The sequence below is a fragment of the Micropterus salmoides genome, unplaced genomic scaffold, assembly GCF_014851395.1.
Source record: "Micropterus salmoides isolate LMB-PRFRI ecotype aquatic unplaced genomic scaffold, ASM1485139v1 Ms_hic_scaffold_2, whole genome shotgun sequence".
In the NCBI taxonomy this organism is placed as follows: Eukaryota; Metazoa; Chordata; class Actinopteri; order Centrarchiformes; family Centrarchidae; genus Micropterus; species Micropterus salmoides.
Genome location: NW_024041150.1, coordinates 12,690,937 through 12,710,735, shown reverse-complemented (window position 1 = coordinate 12,710,735; position 19,799 = coordinate 12,690,937). Strand labels below are relative to the sequence as shown.

The following is a 19,799-nucleotide window of genomic DNA, read 5'->3' as shown; positions in this document are numbered from 1 at the left end:
CTTACAAAGGCTTCTCCTACATAATGGGGGTCATATAGTTGACATATCAAGTGGTTTGCTCTAAATGTTGCACCAGCAGCTAACTGGCTTTCTTCAAGCATGGAAACAACTGATTCAGGTGAGTCTGCTGTTTGGTCTGCACAGGCCTCTGAAGGTGAAAAGCCATATTTGAAATCTGAAAGTACTACCTCTGGTGAAGGTTTGTATTCTGACTCTGACACTGGTCTATCTCCTCCCTCAGTCTTTGTTTGTACTGCTTGTAGAACATCTGCACCAGGTGAACATGCAATGTCCAACTTCACACCATCCTTTAACTCTCCCTCTTTCATATCTGAATCCTCCAGAACATACTCTATTCTTGTTCCAGCATACTCGAAAACACCGGTTTTACTGCAAAAAGTCTCCCCTACATAGTGAGGATCACGTATTTGAGAAATTAGCTTCCAAAGTTCAGCATCATAAACAAGTCTATATACTGGCACCCGTATTGGCTTGAGAGGCAATGTTTTACTACTACCATCCAATGGTCTCTCCGTGGTCTCCGAAACTTGTGATTCTGGTGAGTCAGGTCTCTGTTCACAAATACTTATGTCTGCACTTGACTGTGTGTATTCAACATCAGAAAACACTGACTCAGGAGAAGATGATCCGTGAGCAATAAATGAAATTGATTCAGTCAGCCCTGTTTTGAATTCTGGTATTGGTGAGTCACCTCTGTAGCCATCTCCAGAAGCTACTGAATCAGGCGAGGATGGTCTCACTTCACGAGACAATTGTGACACAGAAATAGCCCCATATTCTAAATCTGAACAAACTGAAACAGGTGAAGGGGATGTTTCCAGAGTGCTCCCAACAGCAAATTCTGGAGAGGCCTGTCCAAGCACAGGAATTGACAGCTCAGGTGAAAGTTGTCTGTTTTTATCAATGGAATCTGAAACAGACACACATTCTAGATCAGAAGCCCGATCCAATTTAGCAATTACAACTGATTCAGGTAAAGACAGTCTAAACTCAGAAATAGCTGAGTCAGGTGATAGTGCCCTGCCTGTGTTTATAGATGCTGCTGAATCAGGTGATTCTGGTCTGTCCTCAAAAATAAATGACAGGTTTGAATCAGTCTCCAGATCCAGATCTGACAACACTGACTCTGTTGACTCTAATCTGTGATAAACTAGAGAGTCAACAGAGAAAGAGGCAAAGTACTGAGGAAGAGGGGAATCTGGTGTTAAAGCTCTCTGACTATCTACAGATCCCCCTGAGTGGGAGGAATCTGGTCTGAGTGCGTCCAGCACCAACAGTGACTGTGGTGACATCGGCCAATATTCTGCTTCAGAATCTGATGAAAGTGATCTTTGGTAATTTTCTAATTGCAAAGCGTCACCTTCGTCTTCATCTTCGTCTGTTACATCTGACTTTGTCTGATAAGACTCTGTGCTTGCTCCAGAAAACGGAAACACTCCTACATACTGTGGGTCATGAATTTGAGAGACGAGTTTCCGACATTCTGCATCATAGGCTAAACAGCAGGCTGGTTTTCTTAAAGATAAAGGTATGTGATACCCTCCAGGTAGCTGCTGATCTTCTGGGATATTTGTATCAAATCCCAATGACAACGGTAGATCACTAGATGCAGTTTCTGAAGACAAAGGAGGTGACAGAACTTTAGCAGATAAGTGTGTCTCTTCATATGTTGTTGTTATAAACTCAGATGATTGTTTCATAGATTTTGTAACTTTCACTGATTTCTTAGATGTTTTATCTTTCATCTTTCTAGCAGATTTGGTCCTGTCAGTTATGAGATTATGGGCAGGATTAGGCAACGACCCATAATCACTTACAGAACCACTAGAATCTGGAGATAACGGCCTACTCTCAAAATATGACAGCAATGACATGGCCTCATATTCTGGATCTGACAAGACAGATTCTGGTGATGATGAATGGTCATTTATAGTAACAGCAGGGTGCACAGATGGCATATATTGTGGTATGGGAGAATCTGTTGACTCAGTGAATGTTTCTAGTTCAGGAGAGAGTGCTCTAATGTCTAACATAGCTAACTCTGGAGACTGTGGTCTGTCATCAGGCACTGACTCTGCTGAAAGTGGCCTTCCTGCATTAACAGACAAAGATACAGCAACCCAATCATCAACATACTCAGATACAGATTCCACTGGTATTGGTAGTTTTTCCTCGGTATCAGGTACTAATTTTGTTCTATGTTCAGCAGGTATGGAATCACACGCTACCTCTGCACATTCACTTAAGGGTGATCTATGTCCAAAAACAGGTAAGACAGATTCCGATTCATCTCCAGATGCAGGTGATGAGGCTCTTTCTTCCTGGTAAAATGATACTGGAGACATGGAGCCATGTACCACATCTGAGCATAATGATTCAGGTGAAGTGAACCTCTCCCCTACCACTACAAAAGCAGCATCAGGCAAGTTGTGACTGAATTCAGCTATAGGTGAATCCGGTGACAGTGCTTTATATTCGTTAACAGATGCTATAGATTCTGGGGATGTTGGCCTGTCTTCAAAAAGGGTTGAGAACACTGTTTCAAATTCCATATCTGATGACACTGACTGCCGTGATGAAGCTCTATCTTGACAAGTTGTAAAAGACTCTGGGAGCTGACAATGAGCACTGATGGATTCAGGAGATGATGGTCTCATCTCCTGGAAATCAGGAGACAGAGTCACATGCTCAGAGGAGGTAAAAAACCATTGCATGGTTTCTAAAATGACAGACTCAGGTGATGATGCTCTTTCTTCTATGTCAAAAGTTAATGATTGAGGTGAGATGGATCTCTCACAACTATAATCACTGCCTAGTGATACTGGCCTTCCAAATGGTCTTTTGTTTGAAACCATTGGCGTTAATGGTCTTTCCTCTGCTTCTGGTGTTAACAGCATTAAAGTTCCTCCTGGCGCACTCAGTAATTGTTGCCCCTGGACAGAAGCCCCAACATCACCAGTTTCCCATGGAAAAACAAGAGGTGGTAGGGGAGACAAAGGCCTAAACTGAGGTACTGGAGAATCTGGTGCAAGAAAATTCAGCTCATTTACTGATGACACTGATTCAGGTGATGAGGCCTGACTCTCTGTCAGAAGTAATGCTGTATCAGTGACACATATAGGTGAAGTTGATCTATCATGAACTAAACTATGAAGTTCACAAATAGTTTCAGAAGTGGATTCTGGAAAAGAGGATCTATATCTGGATACTTCGATCTCAGGTGCAGACTCTACAGAGACTACAACATCAATCTTCTCACAAGTTGAGTCATGTGACAGCTGAATAAAGCTTGAAGAGCTCATGAGTTCTGCCTTTGAAGAAATAAAACCTGGAATGGGACAACTGACATCAGAGGGACACGCTAATGTCTGAGTGGCAGTAACCTGGGTTTGATTCACAACATGTACGGATCTGACATCAAGGTCATCTGAAATTGAGGCCTGGTCAAAATCACTCTCAAGCACAGAGTTTGAAATATCTTCATCAATGTTTGTGCGTCTAGCGGCTCCCTTAATGTTATTTTTCCCGACTCCAGCTTGAATTGTGTCTTCAGGGTGTTCATTCATAGGGACCACAGACGAATCCTCACTATCTGAATCCATAAGGTCAACATCATAACCATACAGGACTTTATAGAGTCGACGTGAAACTTCATCCATGTGTTCTTTTGCCATTTGTTTGGTCTTGGATGTGGAGTCTGTCATTGCATTACCAGAACCAGAAGGAGGGATAACAGTAGGCTGAATCCGTTGTTCACTTGCTGGTTGTGAAAAGCAAATCTTTTCAGATACCTCATTGGTTTCCGTAAGTTCCATAGACAGTTTGCTGAAGTCTTGCTCGGCTTGATCACATTCAATCAAACTATCTCCAAAATCGGTCATAGACAATGGCCGACTCTCGCATACACCAGTTCGAGAGCTATTGGATGACTCTCGCCAAGGCAACGGTGACAAATGATAATCATTTTCAGAATAGGTGGTTTGTAGACACTCCAAGCTCCACTCCTCTCCCCCCTCTGCCCCTTCATATCCAACAGCACCCTCATCATCACATGGTTCAACAGTGGGGCAAGGAGGGGGGGTAATCTGGGCATCTAACTTGGGTCCCCCTTTGTACACAGGGTCTATCACATGGGCTCGGAGGTTGAAGGGAGAGGTGCGGTACAATGTGAAGAAAGGACTTACTTGTTTAAAATTGCCTGTGTGTACCGTGTCTGTCAGTTCCTCATATACTCGTTGTGATGAACTGTGAAAAAACAGAATTGGATGGCATATCAATAATAAAAGAATATGAATATTAAGTCATGTAATGTAATGACCACACAGTATGGATTTAAGTCCAACTAAAATCTAAAAAATCTTTGCGTCGATGAAATTAGCTATCTAGCCTGCAATCCAAAGTAATTCACTTCTTCCAATGTACAGTGCAACATGTGTCCATGTTTGTGTAAATAATAAAAAAATATAACTTTCTGCATAACTTACTATGCCGTCTTCATCTCTTTTTGTAGTTTCTCTTTCTGGGAATTTTTAAGAAGGCCTGTTGCAGTGGAACCTGTGTCTGATCGTCCCATTGTCTCATGAAGTGATGACAAACTGGAAGACAGGTCCTCTGCTGACACCATGGGTACCTCTTGTCCTGAGCCTGGACTCCTACGTGTAGCATCTGTACGCCTGCCTGACCTGGGGCTGTCGATGTCTTCATGAAGGGCAGAGAAACCTGACAGTGGAGGCATACCGAATGAGGTTAGTTTAAATAACTTTATTTACTTAGTTTTATAGGAAAACAATCGATCAGAACTTTCTACTTAGAAATAACAACAACCAAATCATGAATCTGTTTTAAGTTAACACTGGTCTGTGTACCTTCACTATGATCCAGTGCTATGGTCTGCTCTATTTCTGCATAGGTATGTGATGATGTCTCCTCCTGAGTGGACTTGTTTATCTTAGTTTCAATGAGGTGAACAATGTCCATTCGGTTGATCTTAGTCAGTCTTTTGATCAGGCTTGTTTCTGGTGACACACAAAAAACTTCAACTCAACTTTAAATTTGAATAAATGCTTTTACTTTGTACTTAAGTAATCATTCTGAGAAATATGAATCCTCCTTTTCACAAACCTGTGGCATGTTTTCCCTCCCTCTCTGCCCAGAGTTGCAAAAGAGCGTGGCTTTGGTCTTGAAGTGAGTTGGGGTTTTCAATCCTTATCAGGTTGATCCTTTCCTCACTGAAGTCCAGTTCTCGTGCCAGCTCTGAAGAAAAAGAAGATAAAATAATGATTATGATGAAGATACATTTGAAATGATGTTTCTTGAGAGCCTGGCAAACATTAAGTAATAATATATATATTTAGTTTGAAAGCTTAATCACTGCTACCAAGGTGTGACTCACCTGTCCAGCTGAAGCCCAAATGGTCAGCTATAATGGCCAACCGTTGCTCTTTTCTTTCTGCTTCATCCTGTGGATCTACTGTAAATACCACCAGACAGCCATGAGCGGTCAGAGCCACAAGGTATACCAAATCAAGTCACATTCACAAACGGTTTCAAAAATCATCACTGGCTTTCTTCTTCTTGTAGCACTTTGACAGTTTGTCTGGTTAAATCATGATAGCAAATTACCGAATTGTAATCTAAAACAAGCGCATAATGTGCTGGTGAAGAATGGTTGATTAAAAATGTAGTGACGCTATGATAAACAAATGTACATTTGAATCATTATTAAAATTATTGACATTACATGTAGGTGTTGAAATAATGATTTACTCTTTAATTTCAAACATTTGAGTCACTAAGTTGTTTTCACGAGTTCCATAAAGCCTTTAAGTCAATCTTGAGATTTTCAGCAGACATACAAGGAAAGAGAAACGTCTTTACGAACACAAATACACAGCCACATGGATTCTTCTACTACAATGGGACTTAACAACAAGAGACAGAGAGGCAGCACCTTTACAGCTACAGTGTACTAATGAGGCACAAGAGATAGAGAATAGCCCCTTAAACTGGGGGGATACCTTGACTTTGGACTTTATCATCGGGGATTCGCTGCATCTGTGTCTCAACAGGGTCGTCCCACAGTGGTCTAATGGGAAAGACGTCTCCTGAGGGAGGGAACTGCATCTCAGGGAAAGTTTCTCTTTCTATGATTGATGGATCAATGAGACTGCTCTCATCGTCTGAGTTGGCGGCATCAGCCTCTTGTTCTTTGTCTGTCTCTGCCTGTGCTAACCTTGCCACAAGTTTTGCTGCTTCATCACTTATCTCTTCGAAGAACTCAATGGACTGTTTGCATGGCTCACTTTTCTCTTTAGTGGGTGTAGATGAATGAGGCGACTGCCCACTTTTGCCTCGGACTGGCAATCTGGACTGGAAGCTTTTAGATTTTGCTGCCTCAGCACTCAAGGGGCGACCCTGTTCTTTTTTACCAGATGTCCTGGTAGACTCCCCCTCACAGAAGCTCTTGGCTTTGGAAGATGGTGTCTTGGTTTTGACTTCCACAGAAGGACCTGCGTCTGTCTCAGATTTTCTCCTTGTATCCTTTTTTACAGGGACATTAAGCTTTTTGTTTTGGGTAGATTCAGCACGTTTGACAGTAGAATCAGGCTTGAGAGTACTAGCCTTGATGGGAATTCTAGATTTAGACTCAGAAGTGAAGGAGGCCTCTTTTTTAAGAGTGTTTGAGGAGGAGGTTGCATGAGATGGAGAGGCAATTGTGGATTTACCCCGACCTTGAGGAGCAGACTTAGCTTGTGTTTTGACCGGAGTCTTTTTAACACTACTGGAAGCACTTTGTTTGGACTTGCCTGTTGGTTTGGGTGCTTCTATCACTGACTGTGGTTCCTCTGGAGAAGAATCAGAGGACTCTTGGCCCTGCTCAGAGTAAACTGATCTAGTGACTGTAGTTTCTGCTGTCTGTACATTCGTTATCATTTGGTCAGGGGAACTTGTGTCTAAATCTAAGCATCCTTCATTTACATTTTTGTCAGTTTTAGTTTCTAGACCTTCAGGTGAAGTCTGATCTTTCTTTGTAGGTTTGGCTGAAGCTGAAATGCCCATTTTAGGGATTTTAGATTTGGAGGCATCAGCTTTAGAGGCTGGCTGATCACCTTCAGGTGAGGACTGAAGCTGAGAATCAGTTGTTTCTTTTGATTTCTCAGTCTCTTCAGTTTTAACCTCCAGTGTTAGATTGAGGCCGACTTCAGGTTCTTCTGCCGACCTCATGACTTCCTCTCTGGCCTCTTCTAAGAGAAGCTCCTCTAAAGGCTGTTCACCTATCTGGAAAAAGGCAAAGCCACCCCCCTCTTCCTCATAGCTCCTCTTAGTCATGTCAATAGCACCACTTCGGGTCATCTCAAAGAGCTTCCCTTCTTGGAATAAAAAAGGGTTGGGCTCACTGGTAGGAGTGCTCTCTTCTGTCGGTGTTCTACCAGGTGTTGTGTCTGGAGTTGCTTGCAGAGACTGACGGTCCACCACCAAATTTAGTATCTTCTGTTCCTCCTCTTTGACACGAGCTGCAAAAGTGGCATCATCCTCCCGCATGGCAGACCATGAGTCAGTGTCTACCCTTGCAGTGACACCTTTTGACTCAGTTCTGGGAGGTTCCAGTGCCTCATCATCCTCCTCTGTGTCGTCATAGATACAGACCTCCGGTTTGAACATTTCCTTTGTTTGACCTGTGGCAGCAGTTGCACTGAGTCCAGCCTCTGGTGCACCTGTATGCCCTTTTTGATCTCCTTTTACTTCATCTGTTACATTGCTACCTTGTTTTAGCGTACCAGTCAGATTGCTAACACCTAACTCTTGAGCACCATTATCATCTCCTTCACTTTCTTTTGACTTCCTTAAGCTCTCCTCCTTTTGCTCATCAGTCCTGTTTTCAGCGTTCGGTGTTACAGCAGCCTTTTTGGCAGTACTGTTGTTATTAGCTCTAGCAGATGGCTCGGCTCTTTGTTCCTGTGTAGTTTCCAGTTTGTATTTTGAATGGTGCTGGTCTGAGACAGAGTGAGGTCCCTCTGAAGTTACACTGGCTGTTGTTGTTGTTGTTGTTGTTGTTGTTTTCTTGCCCTCTTTGCTGTGCGATCCGTCATGCAAACCTGCTGAAAAAGGAGAGGGAGGTTGTACTTTAATATGAAGATCAACAAAAAGAGCTACCTTTGAATCTTCAGCGGGTCTATTGAGCCCACATTCACTTTGCGAAAGCTTCTGACTTGTGGGCTCTAATGTTTCATAGCTGTCATCCCCTACTTTGGCATCTGCTGAGGAAAACCAATCTTTTCTAGAGTTCTTTTTGCTCCTTTCGTCTTGTTCCATTTCATCAAATGTTTTTATTTTGGCTGCCATCTTAAACATCTCCTCCTCTGGAGTGATTTTTCTCTTAGCTTCATAGCTGTCTGATGTATCCTCTTCTTCTGGGTCTTCAGGGATGACAGCCGGTTTGGATGGAACAGACAGGAATGTATGGTCAGGGGGTTTGGGGTTTACCTCATAACTTACCTCTTCAGAACTAGGAGTATCAGGGGAGAGGGGACTCTTACCAGAACTTGTCATCTGAGATGTCTGCTCACAACTGTCATCATCAGCACTAGCGTCATGGTCTCGAAGCAGCCTACCACGCAAAGCATCTTGGGAAAATTCTGTAGCTTTGGAGGACTCTGGATGGCTAGAGGATTTACTGGGTGCACCTTTAGCTGATGGGAAGGATGGGTGGTTTTTTTGCTCTACAGGGCTGCTCTCTAAGGAGTCATGAGGGGGCGATTCCTTGGTTGGGCTAGGTTCAATAGAGTCTGGGGACTTATCGGAGGAGTTCTCTTCCATGAGAGGACTACCCTCTAGAGAGTCTCTGTGGCTTATTGTCAAAGAGTCATCAGCTAATGGGCTGAGAGCATCTGAGTCCTGTTTTAAAGGCAGCTCTAAGCCTTCATGACGCTGAGAAGAGGATCTAGAGGCTGGAGAACCAACTAAAGACAAAGCTAGCTGACGATCAGGGCTCTCGTCATCGCTAAGAAAAGTTTCTACAGTTTCTGAAACTCTCTTTATTAGCTTTTGAGGTTTAGATGGCTTAGACTCGCTCCTCTTAACAGATATGGACTCACTTGTAGTGTGGTCATCTGCAGCCTCGCTGGAAAAGACAGGGAGGGTCAATTCTGTAGAGAGCTGGTCACCAGTGGTCTCTACACCAGAGTCTCCAGACTTCTCAGTGGCTTTACTTTCTATTTTGACTGTTGTGACAGTTATTGCCGAAGTTGTAGAGGTCTGCTGTCCAGTTTTGGGAGAAGGACACAGACTTTCTGGGCTTGTGCCTGGAGTTGCTAGAGCCTCATGTTTGTAACTGTCCTCAGAGCTCAGATGAGGGGTTCCATCTCCAGAACTGGCACTTAGTGAGTCCGCCACACCCTCATGTTTTAAGCTGTCAGAGCTATCATCAAGGTCACCGTTTCCAAAGTCCACAGTTTCAGTTAGCTCTGAATGGGCGGCAGCGACTGACTTGGTTTCTTTCTCTCTATCTTGCGGAGTAGTCTCTTTCTTGCAAGGTTTGGAATCCAAAGACACTTCTTGTTCTTGAGAGACACGTGAGGTTACTGCCTTGGTCATGGACTTTGATTGGACAGTTTTCTCTGATTTTGATGTAGTGGATGTTTTGAGCTCAAATAGCCCAGACTTTCTCTTTGAGGGGTCCTGCCCTGTTTGGAATGCTTGCATCAACTCTTTAACTGACATGGTCTCCTCAAGCTTTTCAGATTCAGCTTTGGGGGATTTAGGTGGGACCTGTTTGGATTTAGGGCTTTCTTTGGCTTTTGGAGAAGGTTTGCTCATAATAGGCAATTGTGAAGGCTTGCTTCCAGTGACCTTTTTGCTCTTTTGCTCTGCCTCTACTTTTTGTTGTAAGGCTTTGACTTTGTCCTTTATTGACCCAATTGGAGTTTCTTCAACCACTGGGGACACAGGTGATGCTGGGGCAGGGGCTGTGGGCACACTTAAAAGTGCACCTGTCTCTGTTGATTCCTCCGCCTGCACCTGGTCTTTCCCCTTCTTTCTGACTGGCTTTTTAACTTCACCAGCAGCTGTTTTGTCATGAACTTTGGTTGCAGAGGTTGGTTTTGAACTTTTGCGTAGTACAACATCAGTGAATCTTTCTTGGACAGCTGGCTCTTTTTTAGCTTTTATTTTGGAGCTTACTGGTGCATCCAGGAGGTATTCTTTAAGGTCACCACTGTCCTTTATGGCTTTGGGTCTGGGAGCCCCTCTGTTAGCTCTACTTTCACGTAAGATAGGCTCTTGAATTTCTAAAGCTGCCATCTTTTTGGCCTCCTGAATCTCACTGTCTGAGAGGAGAACCCACTCTTCAGCCATTCTAGCTGCTTTTGCTGCCTCCTCTGCTGCCTCACCCTCATATGTTCCACTCCTCAGTATCTCGCTGACTTTCTCTAGGTCCTCTTTGACTTTCTCTAAGTCCTTCTCCATTATTTCTAATGGCCCTCCAGAAACATCCTCAGTCCCTTTCTCTAGACCACACCCTCCTAAGGAAGGTGATTTCTCTGTGGAGTCTGCAGTCAAGATGGCAGTCATTTTGATCAAATCTTGCTTCATCTCTGACACGTCGGATAGGAGGTCTGGTTCTCGAATCAGCTCAGATTTCAGGACTGATGTCTCCGTCTCTTCATCTTCCATATGGAAGAAGAACAAGTAAGGAGTAAAGAAAATCAAAAATTCAAATGAAAGGAGACAGACATTGGAGAATGTGGTCAGGACAAGATTGGAACACACTGCAGGGATCATAGGACAACAAATTCACAATGGGTTCTACATCAGGGTTTCAGAGGAATTTGGCTTATATTTTCATGTCTCTGGGGAACTGTGGTAAAGTAAAGGCTAAATAATACAGATGGGAAATGATATGAGCCGGAAATAACTTGCTTATACACTCAGCGCACTCACACTCACAAGACAAAACTATAGAACAAAACTAAAATACATTTTAAAAACTATACCAAATATAAATGAGACTAGGTACCAGCGAGTACAATGGAAGAAGGAACATCAAAGGAAACAAAGAAACAACATCAAGACATCTCAAGATTGATCGGATGTATGATATATGTCAATGTGACACAGGCGAAATGCCTGGAAAACAACTCAGAATGCTAATAGCGTCAATCAAAGAAAGCCAGTGATAACTTATACAACATATGATGATTTGCCATGCTTTTCAGTCTAGACAAAGCAGATAATTTACTTAACAGAATCTAATGATGGACACTTTGCTGTCCATTCAGCCTTAGCTAACTAAACATGCACAAAACGCTGTGCACAAAACCATAAGAACATGGTGTTGTGAGGGAACATTCCAAAATCAGCACAGCAACAAAATAACAAATTAACTCTCATTAACAAGACATTACAAATAATCATTCAGACATACAAGCACAAGCATACACATTTATGTAAGGCAAGTTATTTCCATGCAAAGCCAAGGGGAGTTCTGATGGAAAGGTTCTGGTAAAGAGAGCGTGGAAAGTTCAGTCTACAATTAAACAGAACGCTAACAGTTGTTAGCTATCTATTTAATTAGTAAACAGTTGTTTATTAATATGTCTTCATTCAGTAATGTGGTGAGTTCTTGATCTATTAACACAACTACTGATGCAACATACTGTATCAGTATCATGTATTTTATTTTAAATTTCTCCTGAAAACATATACGTGGATTCTAATCAATAACATATCATCCATGTATGTTTCATGAATCAGAAACAGGTTTACTGTCATGGAGGGTTTCACACACAAGAATTTTGCCTTGATATATTGCTCAATTTTCACATTACTAAATGAGCAAGGCACAGAGGATCGAAAGGGAAAGATTCAGAAGGTCTACAGGTGGAGGAATACTAATATTCTGGCATCTAATCTCCTGGAACTGGGTGCTTGCACAGTACCCAGTTTCAGGAACTCTGAGCACACATTGGTGTGACACTTGGTGTGTGACCAGAGGTGCTAGCACAACCCTAGCACAGCACGGCACAAACTTCATTACGAAGATGAAAGCAGTATCAGCAGGTGGAGTCCAGGTGTGCTTCAGTGATGACAAACCACATCACCTCCTTTAAAAGCTGCTCTCAATCCTTTCTTGCTGCAATGTGATGGCTACAGTTATTTAACTAACTGTAGGGGATTGAAGCCTCCCACAAGCAGTTGTGAATGTCATTATTGGAGTCTCTCATTGACCTAACCAGTACAGAGTCTGGCTTAATGATATTACAAGTTGCATTTTGATATATCAAACTGAAAGATGCAAAAATAAAAATACATGAAAGGTTGTTTGATATTGCAGAGGACTGATTATGCACTAAGCCACAAATATGTTTGTTCTTTTTTTCTGAGCAGGTGAATATGAGAACGCTTTTGTGCCAAAGTAGCCAAATTGCACAAGCAAGCAGGTTTGTTAGGAGCCGCTAAATGATGAAACAGGCACAAGCATAAATAAATCAGGAAGACAAAAATGGCATTTTGACTGTGCTGGCGCTATTGCCAGTTTGTTTTTTTGCCAACAAAAAATTATGGGCCATTGTCACATAAACATCACCACAGTATGAATGAGTTCAATTGTCATGTAAATACGTAGATGGCAGTGTCTAACTCTTTCTCCATATTTCCAATCTCAAATTATGATGGGGAAAGCATTAAATTGGAGACATTGACGCAGGTGTCAAATCAGAAAAAAAGGAAAGTAAAAAGTGAACAAAGCCCCAGGACATAACATTGACATGGGGAGGTTTTTGTTTGTTTGACAAGACAAAAAACATGAAGCTTAAAGGGCTTTGATAAGATGTATAGTCTACAATTAAGATAAGGGCTAAGATGGTGGTGTCAGTGTATCAGTGTGGTTATTCCTCTGCACTCTAGACTAGACTAACAACCCATACAATATCAATGTTATTGTCATATTAGTTTGGTTTATAAAGATATGCAGACATGACATTATTTTTTTTTAGTTTTTTTTAAAACTATTTTAGTTATAAAATTAAATTAAATAGGAAAAAATGTCTTACATTTCTCTAGCATTCTGCTGGTCTGAAAGAAAAACAAATATGAAAAGTTAGTCTTGTTTCATCCACTGTACTGTATATGCTAGATATCCTAAAGTTACTACTACCGTTATAATTGCTACAGTACCTCAGGAAAAGAACACAAAGGACACACATAGCACAACAACAAAAATGAGCTATGCCACTGACGAAACACAATACTACTACAATAAACAAATTAAATCTAAAATATAACATCTGACTACTTGAACATGTCCATAATGTTATCCTCGTGACAAGACAGTGGACAGCATAGGTCAGCAGAGCTAGTTAGTAGAAGAGACATGGGGAGCGGTGGCTGCTTTTACCTCTTCCTCTTGCTCGTGGTCTGAATCGGACTCCTTTTGGGAGCAAGAAGCAGCAAGAAGCAGAAAGATGTACAGATAGAAGCAACAGCAACATTAAAGGGAGAAAAGGACAAGGGCAAAAGTATGGTTACCATAGAAACGAAGACAACCAGTCAGTGTGATTTCAGGGAGAGCCAGAGTGATCTTTAAAGCCACATTAGTCAGAGATTTTAGAAGTAAAAAAAAAACAGATTCAGATCTTGTTAGCCTGAATCATACTAAAGCATCACAGACGAGCCATGCTATCCAGATTAGCCATCACACTGCATGACTTCTGGGATTTTAAATCCAATATACTTGGTATTCTTCTGATCTGATTATAGGCCACAATGTTGCCTAGTACAGCCATTAAGATGGCTCACCGTTTAAGTCAGATTTCACAGCAAAGTAGCAACCATCACTATAAAGCAGTAATGTTGGCTGCTTATAGCATTAGCGCACTGCTTATGATGTCAAACATGAATATAAGAAATAGGAATGTATACTGAAGAGTATTAATTAAAAAATAATTGCCATTATGTTTTGGAATAGTGTAGTAACTGATATGTGGGAGATTAGCACGTATTACAGTAGTAGAGGGAAATAGGCTCAGGATTGCAGTATGATCCAGTTTACAAACAGCTACAGTATTTTATTGTAGTGCTTTTCATGTTAAATTACAACAGCCAGATTTACTTACTAGAACTGACAAGATGTGCAACAGAAAGCATCCTCTGTTGAGCCAAACAAAGGCAGTGCCCTTACCTTGCTGTATGATGGCAGGGTGATGTTGAGGTTGCATATGGCATTTTGGGTGAGTGATCTATAGTTCCTGGGTTCTTTCATAAAGGACAGACGGCCACACGGCTCCTGAGTGTTGTCTCTGATCTGCAACAGCCAAGCAGTTCAGCATTAGTCAGTCAACGCTTCATAAGGAAAATTCAATATAAAGAATTATAGTTCTCTTGCTGCACTTGCATTTAAACGATGCGCATGTTTCTTTGTGAAATAAACACATAAAGTAGAGTGCTCACTTTGATGAAGAGTGCTAGTCTGTTCTCCTTGAAGGCAAAGAAGCTGAAGAGATGGTGCTGGCCACTTTTGGTAAGGGGAACAAGGTTTCCAAAGCAGTCTGCATAGATAGGTTTGCCTTCCAGGACCTGAGAAATACAACAGGCAGATTAGTACAAGAACCAACAGACTCTCAACTGCCAGAGTTTTTTTGTTTTAACCCCAGGTGGTTTCCCCTTTTCACCTTCATGCAGTAGTTCACCCATTTCATACAAAACCAAAAGTCAATCAAACGTTTTTGAAAAAGTGATTTATAAGTGGTGAATAATCATTATATTGAGAAATGTTAATGACGTTTCTGTCATAACCCAAAACATGCCCAATCTTTCCTCAGCATCTGATACAGCTTATCATGCAAATATGTTGAAAAATGTCTTGTGTCAGGGATACTGCCTTATACTGGTTTAGAACCTTTTCAGTAGTGGTCTGAGATGGCTCCATTCCCCTCCGTCTGACTGTGTTCCCCAATCCTTGGCCCCCTTATGTTGTCAATATAATTCCTCATCTAGGACAACTATCCACTAACACAGCTACCTAGCTCTATGTCCTGGTAAACACAGCGAGGAAGGCAACTTGCATCACCCAATATCCCATTTCTCAGAAATTAAGTCTCAAAACGTTCTCAAGCTAAATGTAAACATTGCATCGTATTAGGTCCTCTGTGGTTGGTGAGACATTCCTCCTCCACTCTCCTTCCTCACCTCTACATCTCGGCTGCGGGCCACCTCGGTGAAGTTCTCCTGCTGCTCCAGGGTTTTGTCGATCTTGTCGTCTGTCATGCAGAAGCAGCGCAGTCGGGCCTCAATGGGATCGTGGGTCTTGGCAAAGATGACAAACTTGGCCATGTAAGGGACACAGATGATCTCTCGGTACACCTGGGTGGAGAAGTTGACAGACTCCTGGACTTGCCGACAATCTATCAGCCAGAATCTAGAAAGCAGAAGGGTGTTGGAAAGAACCAGTGAGGTTAGGTCTTTGTTGTCTGCCGCATCCGAGTCCCAAATTATTATTTTTTGTGTTACCTGGCAGACACATTGGTGGTGAAGGAGACACAGTCATTGATGAATGTTAACGGAGTGGTTCCTGTTATGTCCTCCCACTGAGCAGGCGTCGTTCCACCTGCACATGGACACAAACACAAAGATTGACATATTAGAGAGTGAGAATGTGTCTGGTTGGTCTATTCACAGATTTGTGTGCACTCTCTAACCGGTGATACTACAGAGCAGTCGCAAGGTGGGGGTGTCCCCTCCAAATCCATTGAGGACCGGGTCGGAGTTGCTTTTGGGGACAGGGATGGTCATGGTGATGGGTTTATGGAACTTCCTCCTGCGGGGCTCCAGGGTGACGATGGGGCTGAACATGGCCTTGTTCCCCAGGATCTTCCTCACTGCATCCATACTGACTGGCTGGGCCTGGGAGAGAAGACAGAGTATACAGCGACCTTATGATTTATTAACACACGCTAGCTCCGCACTTTATAAACATTTCCTAAAAGCTATTTTCTTGTCTCATTTTTTCATTTGTACCATTAAACGTTGAAATGTATATTGTAATAGGCAGTATTTTAACTTATTGGGAGAAAACTGGTAGTTCTATTTAAAATCAGACGTTGAGCACTCCGATATCGCCAAAATGGTGTGATCCTTGTTGCTGCGAAGCTTCAACTGTGAGATTGACAGTCAAATCAGGCTCCGCCCATCAAATCTTCGACTATTAAATTGAAGTTCTGCTAAAGTTCAATATTCACTGCCAGTCTATTTACCGCGTCAAGCAGCACGGAGCACATGAACCAGGCAGGAAGTCAGACACTGAACGGCATAGAGAATCGATTTTCAAGATAATCCAGATCGTAAATCAACAATAAACACAGTTAAAACAGACCAAAAAAATAAACAATTTAACTACATAGCTGACTTAACCATAGCAGAAGCACAAAAATCAAGGACAACTGAACAAATAAGCAAAATCAGATAGGCAAAACGCTCTTATTCTGAAATGCTCCATGTGGATATGTAACAGCCTGCAGTAGCTGAAGCACACAAAATGACAAATTAACAACACGTTAACAATGTGTAGGCTAAAACACAGAAGTTTAAAACAGATGCGCTGTATAATTAACCTACATTTTAATCGCCGTCTTCACGATTAGCTAATCGTGTTCTTTCAAATCGCAATTTCGATTTGAAAACGATTAATCGTAGACATCCAAGAGTATAACTTCAAAACATTTTTATCAAATTCTTACTGGAATCTGCAAAAGTATAAGACAAATACAACAAAACAGGTACATGTATATAGCGAAGGGGGGACATAGACTATACTGATGCTTTTGTAAATTACCTGCAGTCCGACCCTGATCCTCTTGGTGAGGGCCCCCTCAGGAAAAACTGCTTGTACTTGGGGGACAACTGTGCTGCTCAGGATGCCTCCTTCGGGACCAATGAGATTACTGTCTTGTTTGATGCGCGACACCACCGCAAAGTATTGTGGGAAGTCCCTAGTGATGATACGGCAAATGCGCTTCCTCTCTAGCTCCTCTGGTGTGTCCAGCTCTGGAGGAGGGGGCAAAAAAGTACATGAGCCAGGGACATACATGTAGAAATATAGAAATACATTTATACATTCCCCAACTCGTGGTGCAGTCTACTGGTACACCACAAAGAGACTGACCCTCATCCATGCCGTTGAGTATCTGGTTGAGTTCCTCTTGGGTGTGTTCACAGTGATGCTCCTTCCAGCTCTCTCCAGTCTCACTTCTCAGGATCACCAGCTCCCTCTCTTTCCCCCGCAAGGCAGCAAAGTGGGGGATTTCCACAATCACAGGACTGGAGGGGTAGAAGGGTAGTGCGTGTAAGTAAATACCATATGCCATACTTGGGACAAGACTATTTTTCTGTGTAGACTTTAGATTTTCCTGTCTTTACAAACATTTTTATAGAAATGTTTTTGTCTTCAAACAATAGTTATGGATGTAATCACAATTCTATGAAGTCTGGATCTTGGATTTCCATCATGAGCATGTCAGTGTAGTCACACATGTGTCCTGGATGATGTAAGCAACCTGACTGAGGCTGCCGCATCTGAGTCACCCAGCAGTTGTATGTTTTTTCTTGCCAGTGCATTTTACTATATGCATTAGTGTTCTGAACTTACTAAAAGACAGCAAAGAAGCGGATTATGTGGCAAGAATAGTTTGAGAAGGTGACTGAAGTTCTGCTTTGAAAATTATAGTAACTATTATTCTACTATAGTAACCACCGTAATCCATGTCAAGATTTGGGGATGAGTTACCCCTTTTGAGAAAAAAGTCCTTGAAGAACAACTATATTTAATACTTAATTTAGTATAAGTAGTGAACTGTCATTTTAGTACTTACCTGATCACAATAAGGCATAATCACAAAAAGCTAGCTACAACACATATATAAGAAGCATGCTACAAGTACAATCCAGCATTGGACAAACACAGCTATTACAGAATAACTGTGGATATTTGCATGTGATATTTAGAGGGTTCTCTGGCCTGACAGTGCACAATAATGTTTTTTTCTATTGTTGCTATTTTTGACAATAAACATTACATTATGTTATTTGAAAGCTATGCTTTTTAACTCATGAATAAAAACATAACCCCCCCCCAAATTCCCAATTTGTGATTTACACTTGGGAAATTAGCCTGTTGGTCAGCTTGCTATTTACATGAAAGGAAGGAAAACAGAGCCTACCACAGAACCACACCATGCAGTCAAATTTCACCTGGTTCCCTAGCTACTCACAGGCCACACAACCATTTAAATTTCACACGTAAATGAAGAAAAAAAAAAGTTCTTCTAACACACATTTATTATTAATACTGGAAGCATGAAAACATCAACACTGAAAAGGCTAAGCAGAAAAGAAGGATTGAAGAAAAAGCAAAGTAATGTCACAGCAATGTACCAGATGACACTAGTGCAAGCATGACAACACAGTAACGTACAGACAAAAAAAAACATCTAATGGAAGGGGTTCTAAATGGAAACACTGAGACCAGCATCCATGGATTGTTTCATATGGGAAACTGTTGATTTTTTTCCACCCTACCCAAGGAATTTTGTCCCCGGCGGGCCGAGCTGGAGGATTCTGCTAACCAAACTCTCTCCCTCATTAAGAGGTGGAGGGGCACTGGGAAGGTGGAGTTTACTGTGTGATCGACCAAGCGTCCGTACGCAGCAGTGAGGAAGAAAGAGCACACACAATGTTTTGGTTGGGTGCAAAATAGGAACCTTGGGGACTCATTTGAACAGCTGAGTGATTGCGGTAATTATAATCTGCATCTCTATGGAGACCAAAAGTGTTCAAATTAAATAAATAAATAAGAAACTATGAATAAATAATCATAAGAATAAACACATACAAACTATAAACATGAAATTATGAAATAATTAAAAAATAAAAATATATTATATATTTTTTTACTTCTTATGAAATGTTTTTTATTATCACTGTCAGTTTTATTTAGTTCCAGCAGTTTTTTCTTTCAAAATAACACAAAGCTATTTTTTTCCAATAACAGATTTACTTCATAAAGTCGGTCAATCAAGACAAACAGGGCAGGACCTGGAATGTGATAGGTTGTTGCTTTGGCATAAATAAGCAACAAACTGGTATTGCAAGAGAAAATAAAAAAGAATAAGAAATAATGCTGTTGGAATTAGATCAAAATGGCATGTAATACACTGTTATTGTGAAAACAAGGATGAAATAATATTTCATAATAATGAACTGAAATGTAAAAATGCTACACAATGTCAAGGTTATCTATAATTGTCTATTTATTCATACAATTATGTAAATATGTATAACATATTATTAAATACATATAATTTCAGATTCTTTTAAATATAAAAATCATTTCATTAAATAATTTGAACTCTTTGGGTCTCTTTCTAAGTTTTTATAAACCAATGAGGATATTTTTGCAGTTTCAAATATGCTGTAAGCAATGTTTCAAATGTTACCACTTTCATGTCAAATGACAAACAAAAAGTGATCATTTACATTCACAATTGGATAAATCATCTTAAGGGTAGAGTTAGGCAGGTTTCACTGTTACATAAACATAAAAACAACATATTTCAACAGTTTTGGTCAGGGAGAACCTCCGTAGTGTCAGCAGTGGATAGGTAAAGGATAACTGGATGATGCGTAATGAAAGGCCTAAACTGGAATGGCATAGATACGGTACTGGAAAACTCACAATCGCAGTCTGAATGCTTTTATTTTATAGTAACTCAAACATTTCCAGCAAAGGG

At 41.3% G+C, this 19,799-nt stretch overlaps 1 protein-coding gene across 1 annotated transcript in view; it reads right to left on the bottom strand.

The window, feature by feature from the left end:
• ank2b (ankyrin 2b, neuronal) overlaps positions 1–19,799 on the bottom strand; it is a 126,933-nt gene that overhangs the window by 17,038 nt on the left and 90,096 nt on the right. The window contains exons 31-47 of the mRNA XM_038731151.1: positions 18,589–18,687; positions 17,177–17,331; positions 16,847–17,058; positions 15,714–15,918; positions 15,526–15,622; positions 15,205–15,433; positions 14,467–14,592; positions 14,198–14,320; positions 13,415–13,447; positions 13,071–13,092; positions 8,559–10,685; positions 6,039–8,120; positions 5,414–5,491; positions 5,143–5,274; positions 4,887–5,036; positions 4,506–4,740; positions 4,206–4,266 (exon numbers count right to left, since the gene is read on the bottom strand). Of these exons, the coding sequence (XP_038587079.1) occupies positions 4,206–4,266; positions 4,506–4,740; positions 4,887–5,036; positions 5,143–5,274; positions 5,414–5,491; positions 6,039–8,120; positions 8,559–10,685; positions 13,071–13,092; positions 13,415–13,447; positions 14,198–14,320; positions 14,467–14,592; positions 15,205–15,433; positions 15,526–15,622; positions 15,714–15,918; positions 16,847–17,058; positions 17,177–17,331; positions 18,589–18,687 (6,166 nt within the window). The remainder of the gene's footprint in view (positions 1–4,205; positions 4,267–4,505; positions 4,741–4,886; positions 5,037–5,142; positions 5,275–5,413; positions 5,492–6,038; positions 8,121–8,558; positions 10,686–13,070; positions 13,093–13,414; positions 13,448–14,197; positions 14,321–14,466; positions 14,593–15,204; positions 15,434–15,525; positions 15,623–15,713; positions 15,919–16,846; positions 17,059–17,176; positions 17,332–18,588; positions 18,688–19,799) is intronic.